Here is a 16590-nt window from a genome sequence, read left to right on the forward strand (position 1 = left end):
ATATTACAGAATTAATATAACATGAATGAAAAAAACATAAATAACATCATCGAAGCCATCGATGATCTAAGGAAAAAAATAAATCTTCCCTCGGAGTTGGACACGAATAAAATTCGATCCGAATTCGAAACAATCATTCAAGGAAAACTCGAATACAAATACACGCTACCATCCGAATACAAATTAATAAAGAAAATCCAAATTGCGATGTATCAATCGTTAGCTACAGTCAGCGATGATCAAATTGAGGATTTTGTTAAATTATCGACGCTGGTTGAAAAAGCTAGATTGATTTTATCCGACGAATATGAATCAAGAAAAATTACAAGCTCGTGCATCAGACAACTGAAAAAGCTTGTCGATGAGAACAAGGCCAAGGAAATATCCTCCTGAAGAAATTCCGCAAACAACAAAAAAAAAATTAAAAAAATATATTAATTTTAAAAAAATTCCCTGGATTTTATTTATTTTTTTTGGCCTGTTTTCCATGGCGGATGGATTTACGATTTCACCAGCAGATTGATACTAACAGTTTCCCCTCGGATATCAAGTAAATTTCCTTTCTGATCCGTTAGTTTGAAATTTATCCTTGACAACAATCGATTATGACATCGCAGATAAAACGGATTCACCGGCTCCTTTATTATCAAATAACCAGGAGAGGCGCTAGGTGAAAACGAATACAAGATGAATCCCTGTTGTGCCTGATTTGACTCTGATGAATCAACATTGTAGCTGCCCTCGACAACATCCGCGTGAAGATAAATCGCGATAACTTCCGTTATATTAACGATACCTGGCGAGATATGCCGCCCTTGCCCGGCGGGATCATTATCGTGTTTGAGAATCGATTCTGATTGTATTTTTTTAGTCCACGCGGCATGTAACTTCGGAAATAAATCATCGATGGTATCAGTAACAGATTTTATCATTTTATCAACGTCATAATCAGGAAATTTGAAATTTGGTAGCGTTTCCTCGGTTAATCCAAATACTCTCATGAATTTTTGTTTTTCTCCTGAATTTTTGATCAACTCGAATTTGCTAATAGGAAGAACATAATCGGCAATTGATATATCGTCGACTATCGCCTGAATAAACATACCATGATAATATTCAACATCATTCGCGAGTTGATTTAAAATCTTCACGCGTTTGATAATTTCGCTACATGAGCCTGATTTATTTAAGATGCATTCATGAAAGGATTCCCGCAATAAATTTAATTGTATTGTATGTTCTTGAATAAATTCGTCGAGGGTTCTTCTTACCAAGATACCATCTATGGGGGCTATTATCTTAATGTGGGTAGCGTCGAAGATTTTCACACCGGGGGGAATTTTAGGAAGAGGCAACCACGACAGAATTCTTTCGTTAATAAAAGTAAAAGCGAATATTACCAGGTTAATTTTGTGGTTATTCATGAGGTTGATGGCGCTATCGATCAGAGGTTTGTGTTTGATATCTCCATACCATCCTTCGTCGGTGGTAAAATCTTCTTTTTTTGGTTCCGGTAGTTCTGGAGGAGCTTCCTCGTACCAACCTGGAATAATAAAATCTGATTTTTTTGGTTTTGCTAGAGGTGCGATTTCAGGCCAACCTAATATGGTCCTAATCGATGATTGGTAAATATCTACCATGTACGGCGATTTCACTTCTATCATCGATGATAGCGTTGGTTCGTGCGCAGATATTTTTATTCCCGGAGTAGCATCGCCGGTTATATTTGATATTCTGGTAGTAAATTCCTTATCCAGCTGATCAATTTCGTAACTGCCTGTTGGTATGCCAACGACGATCCAATCAGGTGTTCCATCGGGTTTGTTTTTGTTGGCAAAAACAAGTGAATTATTCGATGATAATCTGCCGAATGATTTCGATCTAACATTGGGCCAGCTATTGTAGACACGCAATTGTGTTAACGCAATTCCTTTGACGCTGATTGGTGTTGGAAAATTGATGCTAAATTCTGGATTGGTTGAGCTTAACGATATTAACGTTGTTGTCGGCGGTGTCGTGTTTGTCACGATCTGGGCTAGCTCGGACATTATTAATATTCATTTGTTCAATCTCCGAGTAAATACTTATCATTACCGAAAATTCTGAATCGGAGATAACGCCGTCGTTGAGACTCTCCGAAAGCAGCGATGATAATTTCGAATACGCGTCGTTGATTTTAGTTAGTTTGTTTTTGTACAACGATAACTTTTCACTCGTGCACGAGGATATCTTTTTCGCTACGATATTGAGAACACCAGCGATTGTCGTTGTTGACGAGATTATTATCGTTGCAACGATTGGCGCGATTGTTGTTACCGCGGATAAAATTATTCCAGCACCAGCGACTACCGCGGATACCGCGTACACGGCGACGTCAATGGTAACTAATCTACGCTGGTATTTTTTTATTTTTGTTTGATATTCGTCGAGGAGTTTTTTTAGCGAATCCTGCCATGATCGCGCCTGATTGTAACGGTAATCCGATGCGGTCATTTATTAGTTAATTTACCTGACTAATTGGATTCAAGATGATAAATATTCGAATATTACAAAATATTGCACTGGTCCCATGGTGGTTCTATCTGGTGGTTCTAGTGTGAAATTTGCGATGGTACCTTCATTTAACGAAATAATGAAAAATCCAGGATAATATTCATGAATTTCATAATTAGAATTTACATTGAATTTTATCCTGGATATAACATAAACTCGATATACACCCCGAAATGGCGCGGTAAAGTTAAAAGAATCATCCTCGGGTGTCCAAGTGAGAGATAATCTTTTAACAACAAATGTCACACTACAGGATATATTCGCTGTTATAAACTGATTAGGTACCGAAATACGCGCTAATATTGGAATATCCAACGGTAATATTTCTTTTTTAATATCGTTAATTTTTGTAGTTGCGTCGAGAAGTTTCGCGTTGATTTCTTGAATTTTTCCATCGTTCACTGATGTATCGACCTTTTGACGCGCTAATTCACGTACCGCGTTAATTTCATCGTTAATTTTTTTTATTTTCTCATCTGTCAATTCACGCATCGCGTTAAACCCCTTAGTAAATTCGGGAACAACAACATCGCTGAGTTTATTAATTTCCTTGTTGATATCGTCGATTGTTGCTCTCTGACCTAACGAGATATTTATTTTGGTAATTTCCTCGTTAATGGATTTTACTCTCTCGATGAGATCGCTGTGTGATGTTCTATCGGCTTTTTGAAATATTAATGCACGTGCCGATTCAATATCTTTGTTGATTTGGGCGATATCTTCGTTGATTTTTCTTGTTTTCTCGGTAAGATCGTTATGTGATGTTCTATCGGCTTTTTGAAATATTAATGCACGTGCCGATTCAATATCTTTGTTGATTTGGGCGATATCTTCGTTTATTTTCTTTGTTTTCTCGGTAAGATCGTTATGTGTAGTTGAGGAGGTTTCGATGAATTTTTTTATATCCTCGTCGAGTTTTTTACTGAGATTTTTTGATGTATCGTCTAGTTTTTTAAGATCGTTAGTTAGCTTGGTAAATCTTTTTGTCACTCTGTCCTGAAGATCGTCGTGTAATGCTTTATCAGCCTTTAGAAGCATCGCCGCTGATAGCTCCTTGTCGGATTTTTCTACATCCGCGATATTGGCCTTTAGTGGTAATACCGCGATAATATCGGTAATATCAGCAATAGATTTTAATACCATCTCCGATTGACGAGTAAATTGACTAATATGATCGCGGTATTCGTCTCGCTTGATTATATCAGTTATTTTGACGTTGCTGGTGTGTAATCGCCCTTCGGTATTTTGAAAAACAGCAACTTCGCCAGGGTCCACCTCTGACAGCGATAGAAGATTGTTAATATCGCTCTTGGTTGCGAACTTTGATAGATCGACGTCAGTCAGTTCTGCTTTTTCCTTCCTGTAGATAAATCTACCGTAAATATCAACCATGATATTTATCTACGGCGTATTCAAATACAATTTTGTGATACGGACCGGATGATTTTGAAATTGCGTCAAGAACATTAATTGATTCAGGGCCGCATATTGGTGGATCCGCTAATGTTTGTGTTGGAAGAGTCAAATACCAAACCGGAAGATTTAGTTTTGACACGTATTTGATAAATTCATTTGGCGGTGCTAATCCATACGAATCAAAGTAAATAACTTCGCGAGGATTAATCGCGTAGGCAACCCAGTGTGTTCCAGGGCCGGTATTTTTATCGAGATTTATTATTCCTGTCTCGGTAGGGTTTGGTTTTTCTGGTAGTTGATCTCGCATAAATACGCCTCTGAAAAATTTTTTTTTTTTTTCTTTGCTTCGCTAAGTAAATCTAAATTTGAATAGGCCGTGCTAATCTTAGGCCGGATCCGTATGGGGGCCGTCTTAGATAAAGGCCGGATCCTTTTTGTTGTTTTTGCAACAGGAGAGAGAGGACGGGAAGTAACCCTCCCTTTTTTTTACCGTATCTCCCTCCCACCACTTTTTCTCCTAATTTGGAACCTATGCCCGAGAGCGCGCCTAATCCTAATGTCTTTCCAATAATCGGAAGGGCCATTTTTATCAGAGGGAGAAAAGGAAGAAATCCGCCTGTTTTGACCATGTCTCTGATGGCGCCTATAGAAAGGCTCACATGAACACCGGAATTTGCTGATTTGGCTCTGGTAAATCTTTCACGCTGACTTCTAGTTAGCGATAGTTTGTTAGGTCCACCGTGAATTTGATCGTTTTTCAAGGTTAAACTCAAACCACTTCGCCTTGTTGTTGCTACTTGGAGCTTTTTTATCTGACCCGGGGTCAGAGTTACACTGACGTGCTCGTACGGCATATTAATAATCGCTTAGTCTAAATTTGGAATTTATCACATATTCTCGACAGGAGCATCGATGACTCTCATTCTGCCGCTAATTCCTTCCAGTATCATTGTTCTATCGCTGAGGATTACCGCGATGGCTCTTGCTGCTCCGGCTGTGTTAATTCTGGCTTTGAAATGAATATCAACAACGGATTGTTTTACCAAATCGAGATGCTCCAAGGAAAAGTAATAGATGGGATAAAGTTTATTAAAATCCAACTGTGATATTTGCAATCCGGTATCGATATTTTGATCGCGACCCATGAAACTTAACAATCGATGATATGCGCGGGCCGTCGAATAGTTGGCAAAATCGATGGCTATTTCCTCTGATGGCTCTTGCTGGCCGTTTATTCTCAGTGAGACGTTTGTTGCCGCGAATTGATCGAATATCATATGACTGTGAAGTTGATCGTATCTGTTTGCGGCTTGAAGAGCAACAAAGATGTGTCTAGGTGCCGAAACACCTTGTTGTGACGCAATTCGCCAGGTAAATATTCCGTTGATATTAACATCGCAGGAGTCGGTCATCGTTGTCAACCAGGACATGACGGATTTTCCGCCTTGATTCATGAATGATAATAATTTTTCTTCCTCAAGTATCGATGGGGTTATCGCTGGCATCCACAAGGTAAATTTGTTTAGGATTACCTTGCCTGCATCGCCTGCTACTCGCCAGATGGCTTTGTCATTGCCAGTAGCGTCCCGAACGAAAGTTATCGTGTGTTTTGCTCCGTAAATAACTTTCCTGAAATGCCTGCAAAATCCAAAAATGTGAGATAGCGGAATTGCACAGGAAAATCTTAGTTCATTGCCAGTCAGCATAGATCTTCTCGTGGCAAATCCAAGGTTGTAATTGGGATTGATACCGAGCATTACAGCGACGTTGGTGGCGTTGGCATCATTAGCAGCATTTTTCGGTATGCCGGTATTAAACGAAACATGATCAGCGGTATTAGAATTATCTTTGGCGAACATCATACTAGGACCGGCTGATCTGGTAAAATCATCCGAATATCTCGCTAGTCCTATTATCGTTGTTGCTATATCAACATTATCGGTAATTGATTCGATCTCTCTTCCATCGATCATATAAGTAGCACTCTTGAATAATGCCATAATGCCGTTATTGACGAATCCAATTTTAAAATCTGCTTCAAAATTGGTATTATCTTCCTTTGCAATTCTCCCAACAACTTCGATATATGCCTCGGATGGAAGAAAATACCTTGTTGTATCGTGAACTTGAATTTCCAAGCGATTAGGTGTATTTGGTTCAACCGCATCGTATGAGAAATACTGGAAATCTCGCACGGATGTATCTCTGCCTACAGGCTCGTCCATGTCGAACACTTCATTTGACACTTGTGCGAACATTATTATTAAGAATATCATCTAAAACGAAGACCGCTACCTGAAACGAAGCTTGTATTTGCAATTTCATTTGCTAGATTTGTCTTAGCAATTTCATTTGCTAGATTTGCCTTAGTAATTTTCTTTGCAAGATTTGTGTTAGTAATTTTCTTTGCAACTTCCTGTGCGAGGTTTGTGTCAGCAACTTCCTGCGCTAGATCATTTATTTTTTTATTTGCTGCGTCGTTTATGACCTTGCTGATTTCGGGTGGCATTTCACTGGTGATAGGCAATTTAACTGGCTCTCTTTTTCGTATTAAATTTGATATTTTTTCTCTGACAAAATCGTAGCCTTTACTAGCTATTTTTTTGATACCAGAAATGGCAGCACTCTTGCCGATATTTCCTATTGCTTTTAAGCCAATTTGCTTAATTATTGGTCCGATTTTAGGTATTACTCGCGTAACGAGACTTCCAACAATATCGCCAAGTCCGTTACCGTGGATGTATCTGTATACGGGTAATCTAGAGTTTACTACGCGGACCTGTCTAGGCCTGCGTTGATATTTGTGAACGATCATGTTATTTCAATTGTGTTATTTTAATCGATGAGCTCATCGATAAGTTCCTTGTAAATGTGAGAGTCGATGACACCACCGCGGAATAATCGCTGACAAATATCCGAGGCTTCGTTGATTACTTCGCGAGAGTTATTTCCAGCTCGTTTTCCTCCGATTAATACCTCGAGGCGAGATACGTCGTTGACAACGCTGTCAGGGCAAATGGTATATCCGCTTCCTATCTTTGGTTTTGGTGTTGATGGTTCTTTAAACCAATCCGTTAACACGTCCTTCTCTTCCTTTTCTTTTTCTTTTTGTTTTACTTTTTCCATAAATTTAAAATATTCGTCATCACGTTTGTAAGGTGGTTTTTTACTAGCAAAATATATCCATTCGATATATTTGTTTTTTTCAAGAGGTTTTTCACGAACATTGGGGTTTAAATATTTATCCCTATCATTATAATCCGCGGCAATATCTACTAAATTTTCTCCCCCTGCGATTTGTTCATGCACATCACGGGTAAAAACATTTCCGATAGCTTTATGAAAATTTTCATAGTCGGACTTCGCAGTTTCTTTCTCTTGTTGAGTTATTTCTTGTGATTTATCCGAAGTTTTTTTTCCTCCTTCCTTGCATCTGCGATATCCAGAAATTTACTATACAGGGCACTGGTTTTTCTCACCTCAGATAAATTAAATCTAACTCGAAATAAATTATTATACCAAACATCCCGCGATTTAATTTTTTTCAATCCCTCCTCCGTTAAAAAAGCCTTTCTATTGTCAAAGGAATCTTCAACAAAAATAGCAAATAATCTAATATTATCTCCAATTACCTCAAATTGTTTTTCCATTGTTTCCCAACCACTCTTGGTAAATTTTTCTATTATTATATCTCGAGGTTTTTTTTTTTTTAACACCCTCCTTCCTTTCTTCTTCTTCTTCCTCTTGAGCTTGTTCTTCTTCTTCCTCTTGAGCTTGTTCTTCTTCTTGCGTTTGTTCTTGCCGTAATTTTTGATCTTCATCTAATTCTTCAGGAATTTGCCCCGTCCTCAATTCTGCTTGTGCTCGTGCTTGTGCTTGTGCTCGTGCTTGTGCTTGTGCTTGTTCTTGTTGTGCTTGTGCTTGTGCTTGTGCTCGTGCTCGTGCTTGTGCTTGTGCTCGTGTTTGTGTTTGTACTATTCGCTCCGGCAATAATCGAGTGTGTTGCTCGATATTCTGTGTCATAGGAATAAGCCCCTTCTTCCTAAGTTCCTTATCTTCCTTTTTGTCGCCGTATGCGACTTGCTCGATTGCTCCAGTGACTGGACTCAACAACTTTGACGATATCTCAGTAATTCCATATTGCGAATCTTCGTAATCACGAACTTTTTTCTTAAATAATCGTTTTGCCGGAATAAGCTTCCTTACTGCCGCTAACTCTTCTCGCGCTAATCTTGCAGAGTGAGGCTCTCCAACTCTACTAGCTTTCCGACTCATATTATTTTCAACTATATTGTTTTAATGCGAGGTAAAATTAGGATCGGCAGCCAAACCTTGCAAACTTCGTCGACGGAATAAATTCCCCCCCCCCCTTTTTTTCCTTGTCTAGAATCATTGAATTTGCTCACAAAAAATTGCAGTCGGGAGTGAATTTACGCAAATTAATTTTCGTAGGAAGGCTTATTTTTGAAATCCGAGGCTTCTACGGAGAAAGTTCTCGTAGGAGGCTTTATTTTGGTCTGGGAGTCTGGTCTGTAGAACTTCCCTGCTGCTCATAGTATTAATACTAAATGGGTTACGGTACGGGTAGAAGGGATCTAGACAAAAAGAAACTGCTACTCGTTGCCGTATTAATTGTCTTCCTTACACGATCTAGCAACCGAGCTCTTAATCAATATACCTTTGGTATCTTCAGAAAACAAATGGCTGCTCATCGGTAAACATTGCATATCAAATTGCATTTGATTTACATGAATTTGCACGGCTTTGAAGAAAATGCATATTGAACGAATAAAATGCATAGTCTAAACATTACGCTGCGAGAAGATATCGTTCTCATCCAGTTTAACTTAAAAGCTATTGCATTTGAATGAAAGAGCCATATATAACTGATAAGGAAATCCTATTTGTTTGTATAATGTTTGACTGCATTGATGTTCTAGTATGCTGGTACTGAACTATGAGCTTGCCAAAATAATGGATGACTAGTACATAAAACAGTGAAATGCTTCAGGTGCTACCTTAATTAGTATATTTTGGGCGATTGTCACCGGACATATAATGCAATACAAACCATCACTAACATATTTACTTAAATAATATACATGAATCCGTCTGTTCATATCAAAACCACAAAAACACATTGACTAATTGAAGGTTAACCAAGCTTCTGGTTACAGCCCCAAAATTAGCGAGAGCTAATTAGTGTACAGTTGTCTAACAAAACAACACAAATTTAAACCCGACCCACGTAAACCTAGCACTAATTGTATGAAGAGAAAAAGAAATAATTGAACATTGGCAGTAAACATAAAGCCTTACACCATCATTAAACAAGCATAATTACCCACCAATACGCAAATGTATACTCTCTTCGTTAATTGGCAGACACCACTAACATAATCATATTTAATTAATAAATATTGTATCTTGGATGAATATTCATTTTAAATGAAATTTATGACACGATTCTCTTGCGAGTCTTGTCGAGCAATGCCTTGAAATTGTTCGAAGAATTTCATACAATTCGTTTACAATTAGCACATGATGGAAAATGCTGATATCAGTTGACCTAACCGCAGAATAGTGTATTAAAATTACTTTAAAATAAATTTTGAATGCCTCAGTTGTTACATATTTCCAATGTATGGCTTTATGATGATTTTAAATTGGTAAAGATTTAATATTAAGTTCCAGTTTTTGAGCGCCTTGGGGGCAAAACTGGAAGTTATACGAGGTTCGTAAACTCAATATTAAATCATTACCCATTTTTTAAAATAAATATTCTGCTAAACAGTTTTTATTTTAGTGCAAAGAGTTTAGAGAGAAAGAAGAAGAAATGAATTGGTTTATTCTGGACCAGACGCTGCAACTTCCAACTCTTGCGCGTAAAATAAAAATGGTTGAAGACGACAGTGGAATTAATAATGTTCTGTCTAATATCCAGTAACATTTAAACGTAGTTTTGTTTACAAATTATAATCCAAAAAGCATCTGTTCTTCCAAATCAGTACAACATTTGACGCTGATTGTCCTTGGGAAATCCATGTGTGATGTCACTTAGTTCACTCGGGACAGGTTAGAGTAGTTGCCGCGAATATACAGATTGCCAATTTCACTAGACAGGTTAGAGTAGTTGCCGCGAATATACAGATTGCCAATTTCACTAAGACAGGTTAGAGTAGTTGCCGCGAATATACAGATTGCCAATTTCAAAAAGACAGGTTAGAGTAGTTGCCACGAATATACAGATTGCCATTTACAACAAATGCAGTATTGGATACGGCAGAAAGAAAGTAGCATTTCACTTGAAGGATTTTCGTGTGAAGGTATACTTACTGGACGCAGAAATTGCACTCGGTCTAGACTAAAGATTTTACTGAGCATAGTAATTCCAGATTGAATATATTTGTGACTGCATATTTGCATTATTTGATTTGGAAGCATAGAATACTTAGATATCCTTTTCAGTCAGTTGGGAGAACAGCATATGTCGACATTCTTTGAAAATGAGAGGGGAGATTATTTACTTAAATCGGTTGACATTTAAACCACACTTGTGATAGGGATGGTGAGGAAGCAGTATGTTTACATCCTCTCACACACACATGCGCGCACGCACGCATGCACACACGCGTCCTCTCTCCATGGACCGATACGGTTGATTTCATTTGTAACTAACGCCATGTGGGGTAAAATTAGCCATATTCCGACAGACGTAATCATTTTGTTCCCAACTCCCCTTGGGCAATCATTTAGAAATTGTTGATAATAACACTAACATAAAACAACAAAACAACAAAAAACGTTCCAGATGGCGGGGAAATGAAAATTCCCACGATCACAGCCAATCAGTAAAGTAAATACGGCACAAGAATTTTACGAACTTATTTGGACCAGATAGATTTACATAATGTGATATGTTAACATGTTAACATACCAAAATTGTTAAACTGCACAGACAGCATATAAAGCATACCAACGGTGTAATAAATGAAATTTATTCTACGAGTACATTAACGTAATTAACACAATATTCGTATCATAAATTTGTTCTTCAAATTTAAATTGATTTTCGTTGCAGGTGGAGGCAGTACTACTTCTTGGAAATGTCAGAAAGGAAAAAAGTTCGGTTTCCCTTGGATTTTTTTTTCTGCAATATCTTGCACCAATATCAATATGATTAATTATATATACATATAATTCATTGCATGTACGTTTTTAGTTCCATTCCAAACAAATGGCCTGACTAATAGAACCAGCAATTTAATTTAGTTTTGTGGTGTCTTTATGAACTATATCGAACAAATTTATTTTCCCTAGGTCTAGTTGATAGGAAATTGTGTAGTGTTTAAGTGACAATGTCGTCTGCAAGAAGATAAGATAGAAACTGCATGTCTTGTTTATCAATCTGCAATTATCTCCCGTTGTTTACGTTTGGATCAGCTATTTGAATTTTTTTTTATTATAAATATTTTATAATGAAAATTTAGAAATTAAATCCTTCAATTACTAATTAATGATAACCATTTTTTTTTTTAGAAAATACCAAGAAAATGTTATATCGTCCTTTTCCTAGACTTGTCTGTGAGTGCATATGTACATGAAGGAAACATATTCTCTCCCTTTAAACACTATTTGAGTCTCATATAAAACTTATAATAAAATGATGCTTTAACTTTTGAATTGAATTGAATGGACTCGAATTGAACTGAGTCGAACTGAAATGAATTTAACTGAATTGAATTGGTTGAGTCGAATTGAATTGGTTGAGACGAATTGAATTGAAATGAATTGAATTGAATTGAATTGAATTCAATTGGATTGGATTGATGTGAAGTTATGACATACCTATATTTACGTATTACTGTAATTTTGTCCTTAGCTTGAAGTTGTTACGTGCTTTGGTACAAAAATACATTATATTTATTATTTTTCTTTCGAGGATTACAATGTTGTTTTCTATCGTTTAACTTACTTTGCAATGCACATCAATTATTTTTTCTGAAGGTATACAGTACATTTTGCTCTTGTCAGTTTACAGAAGTATTTTTAAATTGGCGAAAAGACGATTTAGAGTTTAGTCCTTCCAAAACACGAATATGATTCAACTTTCCCTCATTTTATTATATTTTTCCTAATCTCAGTATTTGTTCTTCTTGTAGAGTTTCTAACGATCGGCATCCCAACAGTTTTCAGGACTGGTCGTCTTTACCTGTTTGATACCTTGGACTTCTTACTGTCCAAGAGAAATTCCAAACCTTTCCAAAACGTAACTATTGTTGTTCAGCTGTCCGATTCTGATAACATTTACAGAGATCTTGTAATTAATAATATCTGGCAGAATTACGTAAGATTCATCAGAGATGGCGTTCTAGAATTAACGGAAGTGCCACATGAGATTTATCCATCTTTGGATAATTTGAAACGAAATTTCAACGATTCAGTGGAAAGAGTACAATGGCGATCCAAGCAAGCTTTGGACTACGCATACCTAATGAATTACTGTAAGAATAAATCAGAATATTATCTTCATCTGGAAGATGATGTTGAGGCATCGGATGACTACATTAAAAAAATTCATAGCTTTATATCAGAAAACAGGCAGCTTTGGTATATGTTGGAATTCACATTTTACGGTTCAATTGGAAAGTTGTTTCGTACTTCCGACCTCCCAGTATTGATTCTGCTGCTAAAAACTCATTATTGGGAATTACCGGCCGATTTTCTATTTCAATATTTTTTAGATAATATGAAACAAAAAGAGAGATTTGTGAGACTACCGACTCTATTCACCCATATTGGGAAAATGTCATCACTTCCGGGCCAGGTTCGTGAATATATAGATCCGTTATTTTACCTAGAGCCAAAACATCTAAAGGGCGACAACCCAGTTACAACTTTGACAACAAATTTAGAAATTTTTCAGAATTTTACATTAGAACAAGCATATTCTCCTAACATCTCTGGGTTTTTCTGGGGTTTTATGATTTATCCAGAATCCCAAATAGATATTGTTTTCGATAAACCTCAGATCATCGATAGATTCATACTAGAATCTGGATTTCAGAGCGGACCCGAGAAATTTCAAGATTTCATAGAAGCCGGAATTTTGGAATTCAGCTTAGATAATCTGACGGTGTCAGGGAGAGAAAAGACATGCAAGAATTATGAAGTTCTGGGAAAGCTTATGAACGGAAGAATTGAGGTGTCCAAAATATATAAAGGAGATAAATATTTCGATGTTATAACCTGCTTCAGAATACGTATTACAAAACCACAAAGAGATTGGATATTAATCCAAGAAATAGCTATCTTTACAATGAAAATCTAATACTATGAAGCTTTATGTATCTTCGTATTCATACATATTATGCTCTGTTGTTTTTTTTCTTTCTTCTGACCTCTGTTAACTGACGATCGAGTTTAAGAAAAAGGTTTTCTTACTCAGACATGTGTATGATTCGGTATGATGTTCCAACTCGGACGTTTACATTTCGATCGATACGAAATTAGATATACAGTTCGCCTATCACTAATATTAAAGTTATACCGGCATAATTGCTTGCATCAGTTTTAGCTTTGCTAATTATTTTGTATCTTGATATTATCTATCCAATTCGAAATATTTGTGGCGTATATTAACACTGAATTACCTTGTTGGAAAGGTGTTATAGATAACAAATAAACGATCTTCAAGTCATTTGGAAAAGTTTTACTATCGGTCTGTCTGGTCCTGAGACATTTTTAGTTTGTTTGTTTTTTTTCCCTTGCGAAACTTTCGTTACTTTATTTCCCACCTATTCTGGAATTCGTCCTAAACAATTGTTATTTTAGGGTTAAGGCATTTGTGCCTAGTTGGTATTACTCCTCCTCAGCAGTGTCTACAGTTTCATCCACAGAAGCCAGTTTTGTTATCGATTCTAATTTATTGCTGCTTGTGTTCTATGAAGGGGGAAAATATTTTTGATCCATAATTCGTATACAAAATAAATAAAGCACTGGCTTTATCATGGGGTAGGGGCCCCGAGTGGCCGAGTGGTCTAAAGCGCTCTTCGTTACGGATCACTGCCATCTCACCTCTGTCTGCGGCGGTTCGAGTCTAAGATTCAGCCAATGTGGGTATGTGAGAAAGCTTGCCAGTAGCTTCTCGTGGATCGGTGGTTCTTTCTGGGGTTTTCCCGGGTTCTTCCTCCACCATTAATACTGGCCGCAATGTATAGCCTATTGTGTGCTGAAAAATGGCGTTAAACCCCACAACAACAACAACATTATCTTTGGGTAGTAGGGATTACTGCATATGTTAGCGAGTGAAAAGGTTCTCTCGATCGATCGAAGATGTTAAATATATGTCATGAATGTCTAAGCAAAATCTCTTGTACCAGTTCCCAAGACTTTGTTGCGTGTATGGTCACAGTGTTCAAAACAACTGATTGTTCGACGCCAAGGGCCCCTCTAATTTCATATCGTCCCCACCCCCCAAGTGTTCTAAGTGAGGTGACCTTCGGGCTTGTCGTAAAGAAGAATCTAATTTGCTGAGAAAACTTCGGCGCGCTGATGAAATGGGGAGAATTATTTTCAAGATGTTAAAATACTAATAAATTATTAATACTTATCCTCGTGTATAAAGGTCATCTACTTATATTTCTATCGAAAGCTGTGAACTTTGTGTTCAGAGCAAAGTATGTGATTTATGGATGGGGAACAGATTGCCTAGGTTACTATAACTAGAGCTCACGTAGTGTAGGCATACATGTGATTCTAAAATACCGTATTTGTGCTGGAACTAGCTAGAACCGGTCTTGTGGGTACCGGAACTGTTCCAATAAGTATTGCAGCCTGTGCAATGATGCGTGGCCCGTAATGCAACTGATGTCAACGTGTGTACACAAGTTGTTAATTGATTACTTTATTGTAATCTGAAATGTTTAGGCCAAATGTATGATGTTTCTTTTAGGTATTATAAATGATAAAAAGATCAAATGTGATCGTGATGGCTTTTGAGTAATTGATTCAAAATCGATCCTCCTTTGGCTGAGTTGAAGTAAAAAGAAGTCTGACTAAACATTTAGGCAAAACCACTTAAATATTTGTATGTTCTTCAAGTGTCATTGTGTACTTCATCATGTCTCGTGTTCAAGTTTAATGAAAAATAATTCAGCTGTCCCTTCTCACGCTTACAATAGTGTAATGAAACACTGGTTAAACATACTAAGCGGCACATACAACCAGAGTATAAATCAGAATATGAATGGTTATTGTGGACTCGGACGTCAAACCTGCCTACAACAACCTGCAAGCAAGAAAGGGCACGACTCTACAATCAAAGAAGAACGCAATAGAGAATTCAGAAGGGCAGAATGGGACCATGTGAACAATATTATTCTTGAAGGGCTAATAGAAAAGAACCCCAAACAATTCTGGAAATGACAAAACAAAGAAACAGGACAACGTCAGTACAGCACTTCTCAAGCAGAAATTGAAATTTTTATTACATTTTCAAAAACCAAGCCAGATAACTTAGTCGAGCAATTCCAATCGGTCTTTACTAGAAATAGTGGCAGTTCTTTACCAAAAGTTAGAGTTCAGAAAAAAACCTCCAGTATAGCCAATTACTTACACATCGAAGTCAAAGGAGTTCTCAAACAATTACTCAACATAAATACATCCAAGGCCATGAGACCTGAACACATACTAAACATACTCCCGAAAACATGTTCAGATGAACATTCTAATGGTTTACCTAACATCTTTCAACTTTCACTGGACACCGACTCACTTCAAAATGACTTCCGAAATACCCACATCTCCCCTGTCATCAACGGGGGGGGGGGGGGGGGGGGGGGGGGTAGACACTTAGCAGAAAACTAGAGACCGGTATTTTTAACGTATGTGTCATGTAAATTCTTGAACACGTCATTTCTAACCACATGATTAGACACTTCGACACGCACACAGAATCCATACTAAACTAAATCATGGCTTTGGATCTGGCTTTGCTTTGGAATCACAGCTACTAGTCACTTTACACGATCTCATACAATCCTTCGACTGAAGAAAACAAGTTGATGTAGCAACATTAGACATTTTCTAAAAAAATTTGACACATTCCCTCACGACAAATTTCTTCATAAAATACACTGCTATGGAGTGCAGGGACAACTCAGCAAGTGGATATCATCCTGTCCTAAAAGACCGGGTCAAGGGCATCGTTTGCGAAGGCGAATACTCAGAAACTGTATAAATCAAGACACGCTTCAAATGCTAACGAACGTAAACACTGTTGATCCACTGAGTAAGAAAGACACTATTAGAGCAATTAGACAGTGGCGGACCTCAAGACCTGGAGGAAAAAATTGCTTTACGTGAAATAAAATTTCGAGACCCAAAGCAACACAAGTCAGTTATCTTTTTATCCTTTCGTATTTGAAGATCTGACAGCGACTGCTTAGGAGTCATGTTCAGGTGAACGATGTTATTTCTATAGTTGCTATTTTTGTTAGCCAATCAGATGAAGTTTTGTATCATCACGTTTGGGAGAATGAGCAGCATTTCTGAAGAGCATCACTTTTTGCCGAACGATTTGATTCACTTTCAGATTTCTGAAAGCTGCATTCCCATTGG

At 37.3% G+C, this 16590-nt stretch overlaps 1 protein-coding gene across 1 annotated transcript in view; it reads left to right on the forward strand.

The window, feature by feature from the left end:
* Positions 1-13669, forward strand: part of LOC149778286 (alpha-1,6-mannosyl-glycoprotein 4-beta-N-acetylglucosaminyltransferase-like) — a 38237-nt gene extending 24568 nt beyond the window's left edge. The window contains exons 4-5 of the mRNA XM_089938299.1: positions 11051-11093; positions 12132-13669. Of these exons, the coding sequence (XP_089794425.1) occupies positions 11051-11093; positions 12132-13300 (1212 nt within the window). The 3' untranslated portion in view covers positions 13301-13669. The remainder of the gene's footprint in view (positions 1-11050; positions 11094-12131) is intronic.
* The last annotated feature ends 2921 nt before the right edge of the window (positions 13670-16590 follow it).

The sequence above is a fragment of the Sinohyriopsis cumingii genome, chromosome 17 (genome assembly GCF_028554795.1).
Source record: "Sinohyriopsis cumingii isolate HCF-2022 chromosome 17, ASM2855479v2, whole genome shotgun sequence".
Lineage (NCBI taxonomy): Eukaryota > Metazoa > Mollusca > Bivalvia > Unionida > Unionidae > Sinohyriopsis > Sinohyriopsis cumingii.